The sequence below is a fragment of the Aythya marila genome (genome assembly GCF_965140915.1).
Source record: "Aythya marila genome assembly, chromosome: 13".
NCBI lineage: Eukaryota > Metazoa > Chordata > Aves > Anseriformes > Anatidae > Aythya > Aythya marila.
The window spans coordinates 13,830,930-13,856,405 of record NC_139054.1 but is presented as its reverse complement, the minus strand read 5'-3'; the positions used below and the strand labels follow the sequence as shown (position 1 = coordinate 13,856,405).

The following is a 25,476-nucleotide window of genomic DNA, read 5'->3' as shown; positions in this document are numbered from 1 at the left end:
GAAAAAGGTATATTACATCTAGCATGCAGAGCCTTAATCCATCTCCACCACCTCTTGCCTACTAGTAGGATGAAGGAAGGGCTGTAAAAACAATCAAAATGGTGGGTGAAGGACAATAGTTGTTATTTACCCTACAAAAAATAGAGGTGTGGAGATGCTGCCACTTACATTTCCCAGAAGAGAAGCAGCAGCAGCATAATAACTCTCTAATTAATTATTTGGGGGGAAAACAAACTAGCAAACAAATAAACAAAAAAACATTTAAAATGTCTGTGGAGGATACATAGGTTAGAGAAGAAACTTTTACATTCTCCCAGCAGGTAAACGTAATGGAAAAGCAGAAAAAAACAATTAATTGGATAAGCAAGCAACAGTCATATACTTGGGCACTTACTGTTTTAATGAAATTAGTAGACCTTTGACAGCAAAATCTAGATTGTTTCTTCAAAATAAAGACTGGTTATTTTTTTCTTTATTCACTTCATCCTGGCCTTTTTTTGTTGTTGTTTGTTTTCTGCTTTAAATAGACATCTTTATCATTTTCTATCTTCCTCTTTTTTGCCCTTTTTTTTTTTTTTTTTTTGTGGATTGAACTGGTCTGTGAAAAAAAGAGGCAGGATAAAAGAGGCAAAAGAGGCACTTTCAACACATATTTAAAAAGCCCATATAGTCGGTAGACAAAAAGTAATTAGCTAAAATTTGGGAATGGGAGGCTTATAAATCGTTCTTTAATATGAAGTGTTTTAAGTAGATAAGAAAAGGGAGTCAGTGGAACGATTTCTCACTGTAAAACCACAACAGCACAAACATCGTGCTAAATCATTAATCTCTATGGTAGTAAAGATGTTGCCCTTCTTACTGTGACCATGTAGGATATAAAACTATAAAGCATATGAAAATGCATCTTTTCAGTCTCTTCATTTGTGTACTTTTAAGAATAAATATACAGACTGTTAAACTGGTAACATATTTATGGCAGGGTCTTCCAGTGTTGCACTGCAAGGTTGCGTATCTGAAATATGCTTACTGTGTTTATTCCTAGAATTGTATTCCTTCTAAATTAGGATTGAATGGAATTGAATCATATTCTCTGCCCAGACTTCAGATTTACTTAGTCCAAGAAGGTGGTTGATGCAACTCCATTGCCCCTGTAAATAGGTCTGAAAATTAAGTGCAAATCAGAAAGGGCTTTACGCCATTTTCCTGCTCAGATCCATTCCCCACACGAGTCTCAAGCCATGTCAGTGCAATTTAGTAACAACAATAAGCTCAGATTTTTAGCACAGCAGAAAGGATCTGGATTCTGAGCATTGTGTTTCATCGCTGTTAGCTGAAGTTCACATGCAAGACAAGGTTATGTGCTTTGGAGACAGAAAGATAACGTGAACACTGTTACCTGCAGTGGAATTGCACATCTTAGGTATTCTGTAGTTGACTACATTGTAACTGAATTTGACCTATTAGAAAGAGGGATAATTGCTTCAGTGCTCAATTTTCAGGTGCAAGGGCAGAAGCTCACTGTCTCGCCTTTTTACTTCTTTATTATTCTCCTTTAGAAACTGACATTGTAGATTTAGAGCGTGCATGGAGTCTCATGAAAAAATAGTATTTATGTCATTCCAATCCTTTGCTGTCATACACTATATTTGCATGTCAACATGTTTTCTTGTTTGGTTGTTTCTTAAAAGAAAGAAAGCTCTGTTCTGTTTTGTTTGCTGTATGTTTGACACTGCTACTGCAGGCAGACAGAAAATGGGGTGTAGATCAGGGCTCTTTATGTGAATTTCAGAAATTGGTGAGCCTGCTGCTGATGGTGATGCAGGATTGTTATTCGCAGTCTGAGAGCTCATTCCATGTTGCCACCTTGAGAGAGGGAATAAATGGCATTAAAGGTACTTGAGTCCTAACTGTGTTGCTTTCTATGCTCTGGAAAGCAGAATTAACCAGAGTACTCAGTGTTTTAGAGAACTGAGAAAGGCGTGATTTTGTTTGTGCGCAGAACAGACTTGATGCTAAAGCTACTGAGAGGCAATAAACATATCATCCTAAGGTACCATTTTAAAGAGACAGTGGTAGGACTGTGTCCATGCACAGTGGTTCAGAGCATTTCAAGAGGTATCCTGAGTACCATTAGTGCGGAAAGGGACTGGTCTGGTTGCAAGGATGCAGTACATTAGGAAAAGAAGAGCCATCTCTTCCTGTGTAACACACTCTGTACAGGACTCAAACGCTGTTCCAGTAGGACCGCAGTGCATAGGGACGAACCTAAATCTAACATCTGCCAGGGAAAGTCAGTAGAAGTTGCAGACCATCAGAACCACGTACTCCACCAGATGATGCACATGGGGTGATGCTACAAAGAGCCCAGGGATGGGAAAGGGCTGAATCAGAGCTCACACCTTGTTAGATGTAAGAGAAGCCACTGATGAGACACAAGGCCATAAGGAAACCAGGTTTCTCAAATTCTCTTGCTCACAAAACTGCTGCTGCTCTTCCTGTGTTCTTCTGTTGGTAAATGAGGCTGAGACTGTGCGTAAAGTGTGTCTCCAGGCTAGCTCTTAACAGATGTTGCCTATGCTCCCTTCAAACAGAGATGTGTTTTAATGGTCCATCCTAAAATAAAGATCTTGGCAGTTGTCCATCATGAAAAAGAGAAGATACTTAGCTATTGCTTCAGGGCACCACATACTAAACATGGCCCATGTAATACAGTGGGAATTGGTGAACTTTAAAAACAATTCTGTGCAATTTCTGTCTTCAGATAAATTCCAGTTCCAGATCTCCATGCTTTCTGAAATTAGATTTGAATTTTAATTGCAAAATATATTGAGGTTGTTTACTTATGTATATAATACTGAAAATCTGATCAGGCAACACAATCCTATGTCATACAAGCTGGGAAATATTACAGTGTTTCTTTGCTGTTGCTTTTTTTTTTCTGCAGGAATGTAAGCCAAAAATGTGGAGAAGTATTGTAATTCAGAAGGGAAATACTCTTTTAATACAAGAAGTCCAGGAGGAAGATGGAGGAAACTATACCTGTGAACTGAAGTTTGAAGGCAAGCTTATACGAAGAACAGTTGAATTGAAAGTTACTGGTAAGAATCCTTGTTTTATGCCAATAGAAAAAATGAACTTTTAAAATGAATGCAAACTATTTTCACATGTCAGTGCATCTCTTTGATAGAAATAAGTCCAAACCAAACCCTGATGGCCAAGTAGTCTCAGACTAGGAGAAATTTAGGTCAAGACCTACAAAATTCCACAGAAGATGACCACTACCTTTTGCTCTCTACAAAACCTGGAAATGCTGATCCTAAAACAAAGGGTAGAACAGACCTAAGCTCAGCTCATATGCTGGAAGAAATTCAGATTCCAGTTTCATCGTTAATGCTTACATACAGGAGAAGCTGAGTGAACCCATATAAACAGACTTCTAGTGAAGTTTGTCCTAGAATATAGCAAAGCCAAAAGGGGCATCATAAATCACTGATTTATTTTTTGGAGTGATTATTCCACATATTTTATCTTTGGTTTAATTTATGATGGTCAGCTTCTCTAGTCTAGGGGTTATCTTCACTGAAGAGTGTGGCACAACCTATTCCTAGAATGAAGTTAGGAACATTGGACTGTCAAGAAGTAACCTACTTATCAGGAGGCTCATACAGTTTATGTTTCTGAGTCCACGTAGTAATCTAGTCAACAATGTTTTTCCATCACTTTTTGTCAAGTATCAATAATGAATGGGTATACAAGTGTTGCCTACCCCTGCATTCCTGATTCCTTTCCATTCCACTGTACGGTATGACATCTGTAATTATTATTTTGCCTTCAATGTCTGTGGAACATTGCAAGTATCTGAAAACAGCTAAGATTTTTCAGCCTTTTCACACAACCATATAAACAAATGGTTAGTTTTTTTTTTTTTCCTGTGTGCTGACATACTCATTAAAATGGGTCCTACATGAAGTGGTGATAAGTAGAAACGTATTCTCTTGTACCAAACAGAATTAGTCCCTATGGTATCTCTAATACGATCTTGAAATACAGTTCTTCCCTTTGTTTTCAGCAAAATCCATTTTTCTTTTCTTATCGTTATTCCTCATTCTTAAACGTGTTATTTTCCCTCTGTGCCAGACTCATATATCATGTGATTTTTTATTGTCCATTTTGGACCATGGACAGATCTCTAAAGTATTGATTTGACCTACCTGCCCCCAGACCTGTCAAATGAAGATGTAATACATACCTTGGGGATAGTTGCTATCCTAGGTAGCGTGCTGGTCTTCAACCAGAATATGAAGTAAGGTTGACAAAGTGAAAATGAGATGCATCTAATTCAATTCCACATGATGGATATTCTTTAGATTACCGATAGTGTGCTCTGCCTCTTATCATGACCTTGTAAGAACTGGTGTGTTCTCTTCATCATTATATGAACGTGTGGTATGTTAATACTTAACAATCTAATGACTTTGTCCTAAACTAACTACAGTATGTGTTAAAGTTATTTATTCTGTTGTTTATGGTGTGAATTATCAAAAACGTAAGTATGAAATATGCAAGTATTCTCCTTTTTGCAAAATGCTTGAGAACCAGAAGATTGTCTCCCTTGTAATTTGATGTGGAATTTGCATTAAATTAAATGTCCTTTAGTTCATAAAAGCACCTATGTGCATACGTTATGTATTTAGCATTACAACAATGCCAGAAATATAGAAGCCATCTCCATTTATAGAAAAAATAGATGAATTTTAGCCAAATACTTTTTCCAGGTTTAAGCATTTTGGAGACGTGTCTGACGTGTGTTTGCTGGTCAAATTTCTAGTTATCTATAATAACCTAGAAAGTTTATGTAGACGATGACCTGAACGTTAGGAGATACAAATGTAATACACAGGACTATGTAAGCATATGATCATGCAGCTTGTTGCTTTGTAAAGTTTCTTTGTCCTGTTTCTGGTTTGTTTCGGTTTGTGAATTTTACATGCATATGGTTTCAGCTTGTTGAGAGGGGGCAAGGGTGATAAAACTCAAACAGCAAACAGCAGAGGATTACTTGTGTTGCGTGGCTGGTGGTTTCTGAGGCAGGTAAGATCACAGGCTGGAGCTGGTGCATGACATATTTAGGGATTTGTTTGAAGAATATGTCTCACTTTAGGCAGAAGGAAAACTACATATTATTGTTGTTATTAGCACACATCCTGAGAACTTGCTTACCCTGGGGCTAGTTCAGATGTAGGTGCAAGGCACCTCTGGAGATCATCCTGTCCAGCCCCCAGCTCAGCAGGATCAGCTCAAGCAGGCTGCCCAGGGCTATGCCTGGACACCCTCTGATTATATCTCCATGAACAGAGACTCTACAACCTCTCTGGGCAACTTGCCACCATGTTGAGCCACCCTCACACTAAAGAAGATTTTTCTTATGTTCAAACAGAATTTCTTTTACTGCATTTTGTGTGCCCATTGCCTCTTATTCTTTCATGAGGCACCACTAAGAACACTCTGGTTGCATCTTCTTGATGCCTTCCCACCAGGTGTTTATACACATGGATCAGATCCTCCTGAGCCTTCTCTTCTCCAGATGGACGCACCTCAGCTCTTTCAGCCTCTCCTTGTATGATAGATGTTCCAGTTCCTTAATTGCATTTGTGGTCCTTCACCAGAGTTGTTCCAGTATGCCCATGTCTTTGTTGTACTGGAATTGCTGGTGCACTGGGCCCCATTATTCCCCTGTCTGAAAACTGAGTTCTTGTCGCAACACAGCACTGTACCAGGAGCAGGTAGGATGGGACCAGAGCTCAGACTGCTGAACACGCTGCTCTGTATAAATCACCATTTGCAAACACTGCTGCAGGCTTACCAGCAAAGCCGTGGTAGAATTATCTCTGCTAGCCTGTAATGCAGATGTGGAGAAAAGGATCTTGCCTACTGCTTTCGGAGGCTCTTTGCTCTGCAGGGACTTTCTAATGCTGTTTCTATTGCAGTTACTTATTAACATGCCTGAATTGACATTTGGGAAAGTACGTGTGCCTGAGTTCCGCTAACAATACAGATCTTGAACAGCAAGACCCTGTTGGCCACTGCCAGCAGCCATGGTAACCTCAAATTGTTATCAAAGAGTTATTCTGACAGGGAAACAGGCAACTCCACAGCTCCCTTGAGCAAGGAGAGCTGCACTGCCATGGCTAGAGAGGAGGCTGGGCTAGTTTCCCTGTAGCCTTTCAGGCATCCACTGAAGTATGCAATACTTGCAATACTGCTTAAGTCAATTTAAGTTATTTACTTAATTAAAATTAATTTTAAAAGCCATGCAGTTGTGTCATAAGTGGAGAACATGCAGAACAGAGGTCTACTTTTGTGGGAATAACTTGTAGACAAGTGATAGACAGTGACTTCGTACATGTTTTTTTATGTGTTGCCACACTTGCCATGTTTATGCTCTCCAAACGGGATCTTTCAGAATCCATGGGGAAAAGAGGAGGCAGAAATGAGCAATATTTGCATAGGATATGTGTAATACATGCAGCTGTTTGTATGGTATGAGTATTGTGCATCTAATAAAAATTAAAAGATCCAGAAATTAATTCACAGGTCATATAAATATTCAAGCCTCTTCATGCAGCAAATAGGACCTGGCTATGGCAGATGTTGAACCATTGGCACATAAATACTCCTTGTTGTAGGATTGGTTTATCAGATTTTTGTGTCCTAATCAACCAGAGTGGCTGTGGCTGCAGAAAGGAGCTGCAAAGACAGCATGTGCCAGTCCTTGGGAACTATTTTCCTCAACTCCGGTCTTGCCTTTTGACTTTTGTAGACCCAAATGGGAGATCTCAATGGCTCAGTTAGAGGTAAAAGGGGAGTTCACGTTCCTTTTCTTCCTCCTGTGACCAAGTCATTCTATTAGCTGCTATGAGATAATTAGTAAAGAAAAGGTTGCTGGACTCATATATAGAAACTGAAACCATCAACATAACATCTGCCAGCTGTCAGAAATAAAAAGGAATCTGGGTCTTAATAGTAGACAAGTAGAGCACAAATCAAACAGGTTAAAAGGCATTTGTAGCAAGGGCTGGTGGAGTATTGTACGTGGCTTCCAATGTCATGGGGTGGCTACAATGGGAAAGGTATGGGAGAGGGCGTTTAGGATGATAAAAGGCTTCAGAAATTATTCTTCTTTGGGGTTGTAAGGAAAAGGCTTTCAGCCTAAAATATACGTGAAAAATACTTTGACACAAAATATTTATGGGGACAAAATCCTGAGCTACAATACAGCACTAATAAGCAATGCCTACATCTTGCTGTTTGGGTGCATTTAAGAATAATAGGTTGTCAAGAAAACAGCTTTTTCATCACTAGTTCTTCGTGGGTTTGTTATATTATGCAGACAGATGTGAAACAAGTCTCGTCAGCCCTTTTCACTGAATAAACATGACAATAGCATTATCACTTAGCAAGTAACATGTAACCCTTCAGTCTGTAAAAAGCAAAAGAAAACAAAAACGTTTTCGCTTTGCTTCTTGGTGGTTTTGTTGTGGATGGAAAGATGAGGTTAGCACCTGTGATTTAGGGTTTCTAAAACCTGAAAATTGAACAAAACCACTCAGGGTTTAATAAGAGAAGAAGAGTGTATCCAGCTTGAAAAACGAACATAAAAATATACAGATAATCAACATTATCAGAACTTATTAATTTTCAATAAGCACTTTTATGTGCTTGGAACACAGGTCTGTGAGGAAATAGGCTTGTAAGAAGATGGAAGTAGCTGTAAGCGGGAAGATGGAGAAAGGGGGTTCCTCCTGAGCAAGGAGCCAGCCCCGGTGTCGTGGGACAGCCGGGTGTTCCCTGGCAGGTGGGGCTGCCTTGCAGGGGTGTGCTTTTCCATGGGCAGCTGTGTTGGTGGGAGAGTTTGCCTTGATGTGATTTGTGAACTCGTACTGGAGCATTATTTTCCAAATTGACAACAGAAGGTGGCCATCTGACCGGTTTCATAAAGTGCCAGTGATGTATTGGAATGACATGCAGGATTTACTGGGCTGCTCCATCCAGCAGCCCTGTCCTCTGAGTTTCCTTCAAGCCCAATTCTATCTTCATCTCCATCATTTCCTTCTTACAGACTGCTAAAATGCCTGGCTGTTTCTAAAAGCCATTTGTACAGCAGTATTTGTTTTGACTGTCCTAAATGACAAATTATTCCACATGGCTACATGAATTGAATGATTCTGCCTGAATTCACTCTTTGCTCATAGTTTTTCAATTAAATTCTTTCAGATCTCATTACACTGCTCACTTTTCAAATTACACCTGCTGCCGTTGCTAGATTTTGTTTGTGTGCTTGGGACCCCTCTGTTAGCAGAAGCGATTGATGGCGATTTGCTATTTTTAAACCAAGGGGGTGAATTGGATTTGAAAACGCCAACAATTAGTCACGCTTCCAACAGCACCAGGGACAGAGACAAGCTACCAGAGAATAAGGGAGAGTTTGAGCTAAAAAGTACATCCCTATTTTGTGGGAGTTGCTTTTCTGTATATTTTAGCCCTCTGTAAGCTGGGTATGCTATTTCACATCATTTTTAGTGGGAGCTAGTGGCAGGTTGGCAGGAACCAATGGATGCTGATCAGTCACAAATTTTCACCTGCAGTAATCTGTATGTGCACCCTAAGCCTTATCAGCTTACAGCAGATAAAGTGTTCTCAACATAGTCACAGGAATGCCATGTGGATTGACAGCATTTGGGGCTGTTGACAGGGAAACTGCAGAAAAAAAAAAGTATTAAAGTAAATGAAAAGTGTGTTTGAACTGAACTGCAATACCTCATTTGGAATTCCAGCTATTATAAGGGATTTACTTTTGTGGTGTAAAATATGAGTATTATTATTTGCTTAAAAACCTGAAAATATTTCATGATAATTCTATCCTAATGTCGTTATGCTTTGTCACAAGCAGTTTGGCAAATCTGCAGTGAATTTATGAAATGCTTCAGTATTGCTTAAGTAGTTACTTATCAAAAAAAAAAAAACCAAAAAAAAAAAACACAAAACCAACAGTTTAGCTCTGAAAGGTCACTGAGCTCTGAATATCATCATACAGGTGGGAATTGGATATACATAAAAGCAGGGTCAACATAAGACACAGGTTAAAAAAGCAGGTAGCTAAGGAGGAAAAGCACAGAAACCGAACATAGTCAGCAGAGATTCCTGAAGCAATACTGAGGACGTGCCTGTCGCACAAAGCTCTGGTCTGTAGGGATTTCTAAGTTAACTCCGAAGGAGTTTTTCAGCAGAGCTAGTTAAAATATTTGTACTGCTTTTGGTACCCAAAGTAACTCTGACATCTCTGCCTGGCAGTGCTCCGTGCAGGGAGGGCAGAGCCTCGGGGTCCTGGAGGAGGCCAGATGCGTTCTCGCCCTGTTGTCACTTCATGGTCTGTGCCCCAGAGCCTTTTCTTTGGGGGTGGGATGGAGTATCAGTTATTAACCCCATTGGATCACCAAATAAGGCAATAGTGTGTTAAATGAGCACTGTGCAGAAATAACTATTTCTGTTTAATAATTTTAGTATCAGAGATCGTATTGCAAGATTTTATATTTCTTACTTTGTTTTGTCAAATGACTTCTTCCTGTGAACTGAGAGGTTTTCATTTGATTTGTGTGTATGTGATTTTTAATAATGCATATAGCTACTGAGATATATTACTGGTGTCTTTCAGCATTCCTAAAATTAGAAGTTTTGATGGCTCCTGCTCCAAAAATGTTTGGAATTGGTATTTCACAGGAAGTTTCTTTTAGCTAACGGAATTGTCACCAAAGGCAGATTCCAGTTCCTGGCAGCACTGTGCATCTCACCTACCCCCTAGGATCTGGAGGATGCTTGAAGTGCAGGGGTATTTTCATGTCTGTTTTTGACCTGTGGTACTGGTGAGAGCTGCTCCTCTCTCTTGTATTTATCTGTCTTTTCAAACACAGGTCACAACGCCTGTTGTCTCAAACAAATCTGAAAATATTTCAAGGAGGGCCATAGGCAGCTTATGAATTTTTCTGATGAAACAGACTTAAAAGCACTCCAAAGCAAAGCGTGGTGACGTGTGTGGTGGGAGTTAGCCTGGCCTTCAGGGTTTGCTCCTCCTCCCGTACTTGCATGGCCGGTGCTGCCAAGGATGGGAGGTGTTTGCTGCATTTGGAGCTGTTTCTCTTTTCCTGGCAACAGCTGCTCCTCCTAGAGAGCTCTTTTCTAGCTCCAAATGAAAAATTTCCCTTATTGAGGGCTTACCAGAATTGTATCACATCTAAAGTGGTGTTGAGGCTGTCTGCAGCAGTTGGACCCAGGAGCACGCCTTTCCTTCTTGCCCTTCTCTTCTGACTCGGCAGCTTTAGGCCTTCTTCCCACCCTAAACAATGTTCACTTCACTCTCAGTGCTTGGCAATTCTCAACATATGGCCAAGGGTGCCTGTCCTGGCTCGTATCCCGTGCGAGTGCTCTAGCTGGAGCTCTTTCTTGGCAGGAGATGAACAGTTTGCAGCTGAAGGCCCAACGTGTGCCCACTGTAACCATCACACCCTGGGGAGATGCAGGGAGAAGGAGGCTCACTGTGGCTTCCCTGAGGTTTGCCTGCTCTCCACGTTGGGCTTTAGGTACCATTCTCTTGTCATGTCACAAGCTAGGATACAGTGGTTAACCAGCCAGAGCAGGTGAGGCCAAAACAATGTAGACGTTTTCAGATTTTCATCAACCATAGCTTAAACAGGGCAGATAATAAACTGGGAAGTGTTAGTACATGCTGTGGGCCAATGAACTGCACTTAGAGTGGTAAAGGCAGCAGGGCCCTTCCCTTCTGGAAAACACATTTTAGCACTTTTTGTAACAGGACTTTTAATATTATTTTAGTCCAAAAGAGAGAATAAATTAAGAACTTATTGTTGGGGGGGAAATATTTGCAAGAACAAAAGGGGAAGATAAAATCAGCTTGCTTGTGGCTACTGTTATAACTGTCAAAAGGAGATGCTGCTTAAACTCAAAAAAGAAATCTGAAAGTGAACAAGTTGAATTGCAGAAATCCTGTCTCTGGGAAGGATGCTACAGATCATTTTGAGACAGAAAATCCTCCCTGTTCCCTCCTAATGTTGACATGTTAACATTACGTCATATCTGAAGTGACATTTTCTTGCTGCTGTAATGTAACATTTCCATAGCAAGACTTCATCCCTTCTCTCTGTTTGCAATATCTTGACAGAGTCAGGGAATCACTTTTTTATTAAATGCAAAGACAGAGCAACCCACTCAAGTTTTTACTGACTTCAAAAGGCCATTAGTGGGAGATATTGTTCTCAGCATTTCCTCTGCTACATTTTCATTAAAATGATGAATTATGTCGTACAGTATTTTGATTATCTGAAGGGAGCCTTCCTTTTTCTGACAGGAACCGAGTCAGAAATGAGTTAAGTGCTGACAAATATGATACTAAAAGACCAGGAAATGAATTTCACAGCTGAGTTCTTCAAAACATTGAAGAAATAACTGTCTATTTAAAGCAACGTATAGGAAGTGACAAAAATTAGCCTTTTCTTTTGATATATTTTATGTCATTTGTATTAATATTTATCAAGGTTTGTGCTTTGTAAATACTAGATTTGTTTCTTACAGTGAAGTGTTTATCTTAAAGCCTGGATTCTGACTTGTTCTGTGTCTGGCCAGCAGCATCCCATTAACAGCTGTAGACAGCTAAACATGCTTCTGTGGTCAGAGCACACTTAATAGCCAGTAATTTCTCTGGTGCCTTTCATTTTTCCTAACTACCTCAGGCAAACAGTGTGATCCAGAAAGAGAAATGTGGCCAGTTGCTTTTGGCCACATTTGGAAAATGGAGCAATTTCTCTGTCCCTTTCAGAGCACTCCTTGTTCAGTCACACAAAAACCCCACTGTAAATCTGCAGGGATTTGTGTGTTTGCAGAGAGTCAACAGGAAAATTAAAGCAACAGCAAGGTATCAGTACAGTGCAGGCGTCTGTTCGCCTGGGAGAAGTGCTACACGCAGTCATGTTCTGTCTCGTAACGTCTCCTTTTCACCTGACACCCAGCAAGGTCCTGATAAATTGACCCAAGTGTGCTGGTTTCAAGGGTGCCTCATCAGAATCAGCAAGCCGAGGATCTGGGCAGTGTCTGCAGAAGCACAAGCCCATTCGTGGATGCTGTGTGAACTGTGCCGCCGCTGAAGTGACAACGCAATATATCCACAAGGGTAAAAGCTCCTTCATTTCAGGCCCTCAAATGATCCAGATTGATGGCTTTCCCATTCACCAGAGTGACCTGTTAATACAGGGCTCATGAAAAACGAGTTTGGAAGATAAACATTAAGTATTACCTCCATATTTCCTGGAGAAAGTACAAGTTCTAAGGGCAATGAGAAATGTAGCAATATGCTGCAGCCTATGAATTATATATGGTGTCAGTACTCCTGGCGCTTTACTTACAGCTTCACAAACTGCTTTCCTAGCTCATGAACATGCAAAGTAATTAGAATGGCAAATAGAGTTAGATTTTATTGACCTGTGATGCCCCCTAGTTCTCTGACGTGTTCTTGAACATCATCTAGTGTTTTTTTCCTTCAGCTTTAAATCAGCAGTTTGTAGTTTGTAGCATCGGTTATTTGGTATTTCTAATTTATTGATGTGGACAGCCAAGGCTTCCACACTTGTTATCGGTTGCTCGTTTATCCGCTGATCTGTCATTGTGCACAGCAACTGTAGCTTGCTGAATCACTTACTATATACTGTAAATGTCAGATATGAGCTCCCCCTTTAAGAATTGCCTTTTATTCTGGGAGCTGCTGAGCCACATCCTCGAAGTGTATTGTGCTTTCGGTAGCAGAGGTGATTTAGTACAAATGATAGGATTGTGGGTTTTTTGCCCACAACAGCGAGGTAAAGCACAACCGCTGAAATAAACTTGTACATTTTCATTTCCTATATAAAAGAGGCTTCCTTCATCACGAAAATGTAGGCTGGATGCTCATTCTTCTTTATTAATAATAAATAGGCAGATAGATGCACAGACACAGAGTAACACTGCCCCTGAAACGATTTTGCTAATGGTAAAATAGATACACATGAGCGAGCAGATTGCTTTACCCACTAAAAATGGAGCCTTCCCACCCTCCCAGAGAAACACTGCAAATCTTGAGTAATGTTTTGTCTCCTAAGTAATGCGAGCGGAGGAAGCAAAGCCTGTCTCCTTCCTTTGAAAAGAGTGGGGAAATTTTAATAGGTGAGCTGCAGTACCTTTAGCTGAAGATTAGGGTTATGTTTTCTCAGCACAATGCTGACGCCTTTCAGAGCTGGTTTATGCTGCTGAATATCTGAGATGAGAAGTTCTGCTGTGGAAGGAATAGTGCTCACTTCTGAATTGTCAGCACTATTCTTCTCGACGCACTTATGTGATTCTCAAAGGTGTCTTATTCAAGCGCCTGTTTGGCCTGACCCTGTTTAGCTTATGAGATCTGACAGTGGTGGTATTGCTGCAGGCTCTGATGTGTACTCTTATGATGTTCTCCAGAAGACTGAAGCTAATAACTTACCGATGTTTGTTCTGTGTCATGCAGTTTTTGAGTTGAAAGGACATGCAAAAATATGTTTGGTGTGTTAAGTATCCTATCTGTCTTTCAGACAGTGGAGCAGTATGAAATACTTATTCTTAATTTTTGTCAGTACCAACCAAGCTACTTTTTGGTTTTGATGGCGTTATTGACCTCTTGTAAGCAGGAGAAAAATCAGCGTTCAATAAATTTGTATTTAGGTGCTTATGATTCCAGTGTATTTCAAAGAATGGGTAGCTACTAGGTTGGGTTTGACTTTCACGTACTGACATATTTACTGTATGTGTTGAGTGGGTTTTGCAATGCAAGCATATTTCAGTAAATAAAATCAATTTGCAACCAATGGGAAGGGAACAGTAAGTGATTTAACTTTTCATCTTTTTCTTCAGCTTAAAATGAAAAGCTCTCAGAGGGATTGTTTATGACAAGCCCTGTGGGCTGAAGCACTCTGAAAAAGCCCAGGAAAGATAAGGAGTAGAATTGCAAATCGAAGTGATTAAACAGTAAGATTAATAGACAATATAGTTGTCAATTTGGAAGGCACCTTTGGGCTCTTATCCTCTCTGTTTTTTTCTGCTGTAGCCCAGCTAAGGACCAAAGGAACTGTTAATACTAGTAAGGGGCAGTTTTCTGCGTGGGCTCCAATTCTGTTTCATCTTGGCTAGTGCCAGGTGTAGGGAATTGGTCTAAGATAATTTCATAATGGCTTGAGATGATAAAGGTTTCTGGTTATATCAAAGCAGACTAGACGCAAGCACCAGATGGATTTTCAGCTTTATAGAGTACATAGCACATTAGTGATCCAGTTGTGGATAGCTGAGTTGCCCATCCCGGGCTATGAGTGATTACAGGTTCTGGCAGGGAAGGTACCAATTTGCCACAAGCCACGTACGCCCTTAGGACTTCTCTGGAATACACTGACGTGCTTCTTTTTCTTCTAAATTGGAAAGAGGGGCATCTGGAACAAGGGAGCTGTGACCCTGCCAGGGCTTTGACAGCTCCGTAACCTCTGGGTGCCCTTAGAAGCCAGAGTTAGGCAGATGTTTTTAAGGAGAATATTGTTTTCCAGATCTGTGCATTTATATGTGACTATGTGCAGTGAAGTGATCTGATTTAGAGGCATTATTTGAGTTGTGCTTCCCTTGGGACACAGCCTAATGCAAACAGGCACCTTAATTTGTAAATAAAACAGGAACGAGAGGTGCTCGGACAGCAGGTCTTTGAGCATGGCTTTGATGACAGAAGAAGAGGAAGGGGCTATGTGATACTGGGTGGTATAGGCAGAGAAACTGGTGAAAAACCTAACCAAAGCATCCCGTTCCTGAAGAAATGTGAGTTTTCTGATAAAAGTCATTTTGTCAAAGAGGAATTTTAGCACTTTCCCACCTTATGAAACACTTGGATGATGTCCTCGTCTTTGACAGGTTTCACAGAACCTATGGGAAATGAGGTTTTCATAGTTCACTCGTATATTGAATTTAATTCACTTGGAATTGTTTGTTTGAAGCAAATTTACCAAAGAAAAAAATGTCTTTCCTATTAGAGGTTTCCCATACAGGACAAGTCAAGTTCCTGTGGATTACACCAACACAACTGAAGCTGCATGGTAAAGCATTTCCAGCCATTCCCTCAAGGATAGTTGTCAAGACATTCATTCCAGAAAGGCAGTCACAGAAGCTGGGCCTGTCTAAAATGTACATGTGGTATAGTTCTACCTACAGGGAAAATACCCTTTTTTGGGTTTTATTTCTGTTTTCTGCTTCTCCTCCTGGCTAACAGGAATAGTTCCCTTCATAACTGTTCACAGCTCTGGCATCATGCTGGAATTCTCTATTTCATAAACAAATGCTGAAGTTTGTTTCAGTTAGATTTGGTGATGTAGGGGAGAGCTTAATCTGACCCAGCACGCTCTGAGGATAAGAAGTAGGAGTTCTGTATAATAGTTCAATGTGAAAGATATTCACTGGAAAGAAGTAAAGATTATTCCTTTTTATTAAGTTGTGGGAGGGTCAGAGGAACAGCTTTCAGCATCTCCGAGATCTCAAGCTACCTGTCACCATATCTCTGTTCCCTACCAGCCCAGACCTCATTTCAATATTTAAAATTGTACCTGTTTTCTTTTTCTAGTCCTCAAAAGGGCTTTAATTCCTTTCCTTGTTCTGCTAGTGCTCTAGCTGCTACAGCTGTTGCTGTCACATTTAATAAGGACTTTGTAGGGTTTAAATATTGCATTGCTGCACCTGCTTGTCTTTGGTGTAAGAAAAGAGCTTTGTTCCTTATGATGAGGTGCTCCTCACTGGCTCTGCTGCTGACACACGGGTTTCAGCTGAAGGTGACAGGAATTTATAACTCGCCCCAGTGTGCATGAGAAGCTCCCTGCAGCGCCGGTGCTGCCTGGCACCATAATGCAGCCACCGACGGAGCTAGGAGCTTGCTGTGCCCCGTGCTAGACTCCATCCAGCACCGAGCCCTGACGTAGCCATTTGTTCCAGGGCTGTGGTATCTGCAGCCTCACATCTTTCAAGTGAGAATTGACCACGTTATAGTTCCTGACGTGGCTGTTGTACTGTTACTCCAACGTTACGGTTACATAGTTCTCATTTTCAACTCCATAGTGATAATGTAGAGCCTTTTGTGCAGTAAACAGGTAACTTTCCCCTGCTCGCTTGCAGACTAGGTGTGAAGCAAGGCAGCAACAGGGACAGTAGCTCGACATTTTAAAATGTCAGGGGGAGGATGAAGTGAGACTAAAACTTGATGTCCTCATGCCTACTGTAACTCAACTGCTGATTGAAATATTCTTCTCCCCAGCCTTGAGCTCTGTATGTGTCAATCCAGCTGAATATAATTGGAGCTGTTTACTTTGACAGACAGTGAAAATTCAGGAAAAACATGGAAGAAAACACTCAGCCCCAGATCTGCAGTGTACTACTGTATGCCCTGCTGTGTACTGTGTATCTACCCCCATCCTCCTTCCCTCCAAACTCCTCCATCCCTCTGCACTGCCAGGCTAGATATTTACATTCATTCACAATGTTAAGCTGTGCATTAAAAAAAGCCCATTTCCTTCCTGAAGCTATTCATCATCTCCTAGGACCTTTGATGACATCCCCTTCCTTTGATTCTGAATTGTTCTCGTGCTTTCACTATGACACAGAGTGATTTGATTTTATTTTTTTCTAACATAACAAGAGAGGTTGGTCTCTTTGTAAGGATTTCTTTTGAAGTATCCAGGGGTGAAAAGAGCGGAGCTGCAGGACAGAAAAGTATTGCTAAAACATTACATTTTAAAAAATTGATAATAAAGTCTAGGTTAAAAAAGAAGTTACTGTGCAATGCATATATTTTCATCTAAACATTACAGGCTGTTCTTTTGTTTGAATTCTCTGGGCTATGAAGGAAAACAGATGAGTGCTCATTTTGGTAAAGATACTACATTTCAAGAATATTATCAATTATTTTTGTATACCTCGTGGCATGTTTCTATCCTTTAAATAGGATTGGTTTGGGCTTAGCGTGCTCGTATGGCTCTGATTCTGCTTTAATTTACAGACATTTGCGTTTCTCTGCTTTCACTGCTGGTAGCATACTTGGTGAATAACAGCTTGCTGGATTTACATTATGAAAATAAGAAAAGGAAATGAAAATGCAGATCCTTATCTTGAAGCAAAGATGCCTAAATTAGAGCAAATCTTTTTGTTGTTCTTATATTTGCTAAATATAAGGCGTAGTCAAATCCCAGAAGCTGAGATCAGACACATCTGCAGTACGACAAGTGGCGATTCAGGTTCTCAAATCCATGACATGGCCGTGCCCTTTAAACCTGGGCCCAATTAAAGTGAAATCGGAGCAGAGGTCGTTTCCGTGTTTGCATTTGAGGATCTCCATTTTAATGCATGCTTTCGTGTCTAGCTGAGAACCTCCAACCATGTTGTGCTGTATTATCATAAAAATAATTTAAAAAGAGGGAGCCTCCAAAGGGCAGCTGCAGTGACCCAGCACCAACAGTCAGCAGAAGATATCCCCAAAGACTTGGTGGAGAGGAGGCTAAAACAGGGACTTAAAAGCAATCCAGAGCCTCAACTGGCAAAAATCAGCAGTAAAAGTCTACGAGACAATGCTGCTTTGTACTGACTGAGGGCCTGTAAGTTTAATTCTCAGCTGCTTATTACAGAGGTGGATTTGAAGAGTTGATCTTGTTCATTTAGAACCAGCTTTATGTTTGTCAAGGACCTTGCCACAGGAGAGGGCATTGCAAGATAACACAAGTAACAACAAGAGTGATTGTTCTCTCGTCTGAAGACCTAGTGTACCAATTACTATTTAAAATCATTATTTAAAGTGTTTGCTGTAAACCCTTTCATAGCAGGAACACTTTGGAAATACTAAGTGCTATTTTCCTTTTAGCCAGAGAAAGGATTGGGAGTCACCTGAAAGCATGTGGCTGCAATTTCTCGTTTGAAGCTCATTTGTCAACAGAACGGATGTGCTGCTGGAGGTGTGGGGTGGTGGTGAGTGTGCTGCTCATCGCTCCAAGGGCTGTCCTGGAGGCAGGACAGTGCTTGCTGGAGGCTGTCCGTGCTGCAGCTCATCGCACGGTCTAGACATACGCACAGTGCGTGCGTTGTCTGAGCAGCTGCTAAAATTAACCTTGTAGGCATGACTTGTTTTTTACAGCCTCATTTTGCTTTTCTTCAGGCAAGGTCAGCTGTTTGAGAGGGGGGAGGCTGAGACCTGACCTGTGAGGTGGTTGGCTGTGCTATCCTTTATACTGGTTTGTGCAAAGAACAAAGTCATTGAAGTGGATACTTGCAGTGGTGTAAAATTCATGGGAGGTAGGGGCGAGGCTTTGAACATTATGAAAGTATTTTTTTCTAAATTTGCCCTTGGTTTTGAGTTTCTGACCTTCAAAAGAGAAAAAGAGCAGCTGAAGAGAGATTTTTCTTGTAACAAAAATGGCGACAGCAACATAAACTCTGGTCTCTGATCAAGCCGGAGAAATCTGAGCCTGAAAGGGGAAGGTTTGTAAGTCACTGGGATGGCACAGAAGAGCAACCTGGTAAGTGCACTTGTATGTGTAGCTGTAACCATCATAACAAGGGCTAACGTGCGCCTACCAAAGAAAACTAAAAATAACAACCCACAGTGCGAGAAGTGTAGGAGATTTAAAAAAAAAAAAAAAAGTAACCAGGTGCGTAAATAGTGATGGATTGCAAGAAACCCACTGCGATAGCAAAAATCAAGAATACAGAAGCAAATTTACATTAAGCTGGTTTTATCTTAGGGTAGCCTTTGATTTAAAGGCCATTTGACCAAAATCTGATGAGTCTGAAGAGCATCAAAAGCCAGGACAGCCCTCCTCCCTGCACCGCTGCTGTGGGCGTGCCATCCCTGCAGTCACTCCCTTGTGCAATGAGGGACCAAACCACCTGAAGTGAACAGTGTGGATTCCATTAATGTTAATCAACAATAATAATGTTTCCCATTAATGTTAATCAAATGTAATAATATGCACAGTGGTCTTCTGCCAGTGTACACTTGAGCATTTGGTTCATGGCACGCATACATGGCAGTGCTGGAGAACAGCTGCTTCCATGCATGGGCTAAAGAATTAGGAAAGGAACAGGTGAGGGGAGGAGGCTGAAAAGAAGAGCTTCCATTTCTGTGAAAGAGAGCAAATCTTTGGTGGGTGTTAAGTTTCCTTTGCCATGGAGAGCAAGCTCGTCAAGCCATGCTTTGTTCCAGTCTAAACAGAAACATATGCACTTCCAGCTGTGAAGATTATCACACAGTAAACTAGTCTCAAATGATTTTGCTGCTTCATTTCATTTTCGTAATTTTGGAAGCTTAACACAGCAAAGGCCTTCATTACGGACTAAGTTCAAACCAAGTTTCAGGTTTTAAAATTGAAGTCGTTTGTGAAATTGCCAAGATTTAAAAATGTCCCCGAAGAATTGAACAGATGAAAAATGCATTTTATGTTGAAGAGTTCATTCGGAAGGAAAACCAAGGGGAGGACGAAGGAGTGGAGGGAACAGTTGCTTCTTAACAGGAAAATAATTTATCCACTTGGTGTTGGGATTGTCTTCTCACCTCTGCAGAGTCGTAAGGTGCTCGTATTTTAAAATAAAGGCAGCGCTTGGAATGCTGTGGTACCCGCAGCGGCCACGCGTATCTGCCTTACTGCGTATTGCAGAAATGATGCTCCATACCTGAGTTTACTCAGAGCTCGTTCTCTGTCTCCTCTTCTTCTCTGTTGAGAAGCACTTGCTGAGCTGCTTGAGCTTTCTGGTCTTGGTTCTGACTCTTAACTCCTGTAGTCTGAAATGTCGGGAGGATACTAACGAGTCTTAATTGATTTCTGTGGGACCAAGGTTAAGCATGAGCCTGTTGCCCATCCCTTATCCAGTTGTCTGTTGCTGTTCAGCAAAAAAAGTGTTTTATTCTCCTACGAGTCAGTGAGGTTTAAGCACAATGCTTAAGGGCTGTCGCATGGTCCAAGACTTTGGCTGAACAGGAAAGGATCTTCAGAGAGATGGTGCCTGTGCAAACCTTTACAGGGGCTGTCTTTCTCCCAGGGCTGCCTCTGTTCACCTCCAGCTCGACTACGTGAGGCCAGAGCAGCTTTTCCAGCTGTGACAGCACTGCGACTGCCACTGGCATTGTAAAACATACAGTCCCTTTCTCTAATGCCCTCTAATTCCAAACACTTGAAAGTATATGTGAAGCTTATGCTGAATCAATACCCTGCAAATAAGGAAGCTTTTCTTACAGAGCTGGTGGCAGAAATGAATGCTTGGCTCTTGTGTTGAACAAAGTGTACTTGTGCAGCAGTTCCATCTCTGAATGGCATCTTTAGCTGCAGATACTTGAAGCTTAAATGGCAAAAACCATGCTCTGTTGTTAAGGCCATGTTGAAAATAAAACTTGTCTTGTACTCGTGTACTGAGTAATAAAGATAATTAAACTGTTCAGAAAGTGCTACTACTTGAATTGGGCCTGTCTTCATCTCGTTAAAATAAATGTATTTGTTAAACACGCACATCTTTATCTCTTATGTAACGAGAAGAACAGAGACGTATCACAGATCTGCAGTGCCTTTTGTGCTGAATAAATTCTGTGTGACAGGCACCAGACAAAAAGTGATTTATGCTCTGTCTTGTAACGGGTGGAATAATTAACAGTGGTGGCATCCATCACTTCTGCAACAAGCTTCTCTCAGAACTTTTCCCCTGATTCAAGAGAAAAGCAGGAACAAAACAGGGAGAGAACAACAAAAGTCAGTTCCACACTCAGCCCTTTCACCTGGCTGTGCCTGATTCAGACACCTGATGAGTGATCTCTACTGCGTTAGGGAACAACTAAGAAGCTTAATAACGTGGGCACGGTCTGCACTCAGTTTGTTGGAAATGAATTCTGCAGGGGTAAGAGTAAAGGAAAACTAAACCCCACAACTGTCTGTGACGTGAAGACTAACAAATGAGTTTCTGCAGGAAATTTTGCTTGCTGCCAAGACACTGTCTTCGCTGGGAGCATGTGATAGCTAAAGATCTTGTAAAAGTTTCCTGTCATTGTAAGGCATGTGGATTCAGAATTAGCTACAAGAGGTATCTTAAAAAAAAAAAAAAAAAAAAAGAAAAAAAAAAGTAGTACACAAGCAAATCATTTCTCGGCTCTGGTGCAATGTACTTCTGATTTCCACCACCTGTTAACTGGCTGCTTGGAGTTCTGACGAAGTGAGACCTGCTGAGAGCCTGGCTCTGACTTCACGTCTTCAGGAATTCCCTTCATCTTCTCTCCTCCAATTCCAGAATTAACCTGTGGAACAGCCATGAGCTGGGATTACTGTTACCTCCCATTTTCTTTATAACTTCTGCAAAGCTGCTTGCCCAGTGCAGCGCCATCAAACCGCACGGCAATCCACTCCAGCAGTCCCTTCTGACAACGACACGGGAGCAAAGCAATGCTGTGTGAGACATGGAGCATCCTCAGTGCAACCCACCCTCCTTTTCTATATCTTCCTGCACTTCTCTGCTCCTTAAAAGCTAGTTTATTTGCTAGTTTTGTTGGTTTGTAAAAAATAGAGGAACAGTAAGACACTGTAATTCTGTATAAGACATGAAGATAATGGCTTTTGGAAGACTGCTGTAAGAATCAAAATCACTATGATTATTCTTTTTTTCTGTATTGAAAGTAAAAACACATCGTATGAATGGGAGGTGTCCAGGAATTACTGGGTACAAGATTTGTGAGAAGCTCAAGTGCAGTATGAAAGTGGCTGGCTAAAGATAACGCCAAGGTTAATAAGAGGATGAAATAGGTTTCTCCCCATAAATCACATGTATTTATGCTAAATAAGGTTAAAAGAGCATTTGGATCTTGGGCTCCTGTCGGTGGACTGATCACTGGAGCCAATTCCCCAAGCACTGACGTGTTCCTCAGCACTTCTCATGGAGCTTCATCTGGTGTGACGCAGAAGAGAGAGGAAAAGTTTTGAAGCAGCCGGTCAGCCAGCGGGGTTCCCTGCTCAGAGCTCTTTTCTTCTGTAAAAAAGAAGCAGGAATTCACAACGATACCAGAGTGTTAGTTGATCTGACCAAAGATCAAATGAATATCTGAAGAAGGGTTTGTGGTTCAGAGTATCCATCCGTGCTGGCTGAAATGTCATCTGTGGCTTTGAAGCCGGGAGGTCAGGCTGCTCTATCTGCTGCCGGGCAGCTTGGTGCTTCCTGGGGCAGCGCGCTTTCATCTGCTGCTACGTTTCCTAGAGCCCCAGCGAGAGCACACAAACATTTTTCTCAGCAGTGAAAATGCTACTTTAGTGAATGCTGTTTCCATCCTGCTTGCACTGGGAAATGTTTGGAGTGATAGAGGCTCGCTGCATGCCAGGGACAACTCTGTCTCCTCCAGCTCAGAGATCTTAAATAATCCTAATGACTCCTTATGCCTCTCTGATGGACCATTCCTGCCTCTCCTGGTACTTCTCCTGCTTACATTTCCCAGCAGGTTGTTATACCAACTGTGGTGAGCGTGGGGATGCGCAGGAAGGATGCCAGTCCCTGCCCCAAGGAGCGTGAAGTATAACACACATGGGGCTTGTAAGAATGTCTGCTGAAACACATGGGAACAGGGAATCCTCCCCAAAGGCTCAGCTCCTTTATCTGCAGGCACATACAGTTTTATCCTGGTCTCTGTCAGACAGTAGGTGTTTGTTTTGCCTGCCCAGGCTCTAAAAAACTGCATTAGCTTTCCCCATACGTAGCAATTATGTATGTAACACTATGGTTTCTCTTTCTTCATCATGCGTCGGGGGTATATCACACAGATCCTTGTGCTGAGACTTCCTAAGGCTTCTTTCTGGTGAGCTGTATCCATCACATAAAAAGTTGTTTGCCTTTCAAAGATGAATGTAAGAAGTTAAACCAAAGCTTGAATTTAATCCTTTTGGCCACCCAAAAATTAGGCTGAGTTTAAATAAAACTCAGAGGCTAGTCAGCATGGATCATGAACATTGCACCAGAACATTGTGATTGTGGACACTGCACCAAAAGCCTGACCAGAGACAGTGAGAAATTATGTATGATAAGAACCCTCACTGGTGAATTTAGTCTGGAAAGTCCACAGTATCTGAATTCAGAGGAAGAAACCTAGGGAAAATATTGTGTTCACTTTTAATAAAAGTGCACCATCACTCACACGATTTGGGGGTTATTTCCACGGTGCTTTGAGCAGAACAAAAATCCCTTTACAAACACAAATCTTTCTGTTGATATAATTCAGCCCCCATTTAGATGGGAAAGGAAGAAAGCCTTTAGTTCTGTTGTCCTTGAAAAACAATGGCCTTAAATTAAGAGGGATTATTTTTAGTGAAATACAACACAGAGTGAAGAAACATAAAACTTCTCTAGTGGCCACTGAAATTCAAAGCACTCTGAGTTCTGGCGTTAGTGCAGAAAGAACTGCAATATAAATATGTACACACGGTCTGTCACTGCTCCCATGCCATACTGGGTCTGTTCTTAGAGCACACGCAGCTTTCTGTGAGTATGTAATTACTTTGCTGACTGCTAAATAATAATGTCATTTACTGAGTTCATTTAACAGCAGACACATAATCATCTGTTCAAAACAATTATGCAAGATTCGAGTTGATCTGAAGAAAGTTGTATAGCTTTTTAGCCTATAATTAACATACGTGCTTGCCAGCTTTGCTTTTGCACGTAGGGATAAGAGCAGTTGTGTATTTTATTACATTTTCTCTTTGCTGGGAGTCTGCATTCCAAACACGACAGAAAGCTGTGAAGGATTTGCATGGGTAGTGCTGTAAAACAGAGCTTGAGAAAACATAGATATATATATTGAGTTTCTACGCAAGGGCCTGGCTCAGTTATAAAGCCTGCACTGCATACACATAGCTAACCTTTAAGGAACATATACATTATAGATATATATATAGATATATAGATATGACTATTCCCTGAGGGTGCAAGTGCCTTGGGTTTTAGTGGCTATGAGTCTTCACCTATTACCAAGGTGCTTGTGATCAGAGCAGATGTAGCCCATGCTGGTAGAGAATGAGTCTTTGTCCCCCACTAGTGGTTGACCCAGGATGTTAAAAATGTATCCCAGCTGGTTGCAAGCAGCAGTAGTCCCTTGCTGGGGTTGATAAGCATCTCTTCGTGCAGATCTGATGGTGCTGCAACTTAAACCTTCAGAGTTCTGGCTCTGCTGCTCAACCTACTCAACTCATGGCTTTGAGCAAGTTATTAAATTCAGATTTTTCCCTCCCAGCAAAAGCTCAAGCATACGTAGTGCTTGCACAGCGTGATCCATGCTTCCAGGATTCTGCAGGCAGAAGGACAGAAGCAAAAATAACAGCTGTTGTCATCTGCTGGGGCTGCAGCTCCTAATTCTGCCTGCACTTGACTTTGACTAGAAGGTTTTCATGTGTCTGACTAAGTCACCAGGTAATCTCACAGGGTGTTTTAGCTGGGAATATGGAGGTGATTGCCACGGCACGGGCTTTCTTACAAAAAACTCTGATATAATTGGTAACCTTAGGTAATGCAGGAGTGATTCGTTCTAACGTAGATTCATGCCAGTGCTAAGATTTGGAAGCGGGGGAGAAAGAGTGGCCATATACAGTGGGAAAGTATTGCAGTTTATTTGTCCTGCATCCAGGCATTTTACAGATAGACGATGCCAAATTCAGATCTCTCCTGAAATCAGACACATGGCAGTGGATTCAGAGAAGTTAAATCAGTCAGCTGGGAGTGTGAGGAGGATTGGTGACAACCTTCAACTTTTGGTCTGAACCTTAGGGTTTAGAGGCGAAGGGCAGAGCACTGTGCAACACCTGGTCTTGGGCTCCCCCAGCTTCTTCGGTGGCAGCACAGAAAACAGGGCTGTAAACGATGGTAAATAACATCAAGGAGTCTACTCTTTATAATGCCTGCAACATAAGCACTCTTACTAGAAAGGCATCTCTATTCAGGGAGTTCCGTACGAGCAATTTTTCTTGCTAGAGAATACAAAGTTCTGGATGAGAGCCGTGTGATTCAAGCCCATCCAGAAATTATCTGCCACAACAGGAGCAAAAATTTGATAGAGCATCCTACTGATGTTAAATCTCAGTGCAGACAGGCTGTGGCATCATTTTATTAGCAGACTAGATACGGTGTTAAAAATTGTATCTATTATATCCATCCCAGAGGCATTCATCCAGAAGGGAGTAAGGGAGCTCAGCTGACAAAAGGGATTTGTCCATTCGGACATGCTGAAGGGCCTTGAGATAAGAAGTAATTCTAATATAAGCAGTTCCTGAGTTAAAGTATTAATTTATAGGAAATACTTTAAAAATAGGTCTTTTGAGGAGATTTTATATG

General features: G+C 41.3%; 1 protein-coding gene across 1 annotated transcript in view; it reads left to right on the top strand.

The window, feature by feature from the left end:
- Positions 1-25,476, top strand: part of IL1RAPL2 (interleukin 1 receptor accessory protein like 2) — a gene marked incomplete at its 3' end in the record, with an annotated part of 337,194 nt that overhangs the window by 189,790 nt on the left and 121,928 nt on the right. The window contains exon 5 of the mRNA XM_082770490.1: positions 2,945-3,098. Coding sequence (XP_082626616.1) covers positions 2,945-3,098 — 154 coding nt within the window. The remainder of the gene's footprint in view (positions 1-2,944; positions 3,099-25,476) is intronic.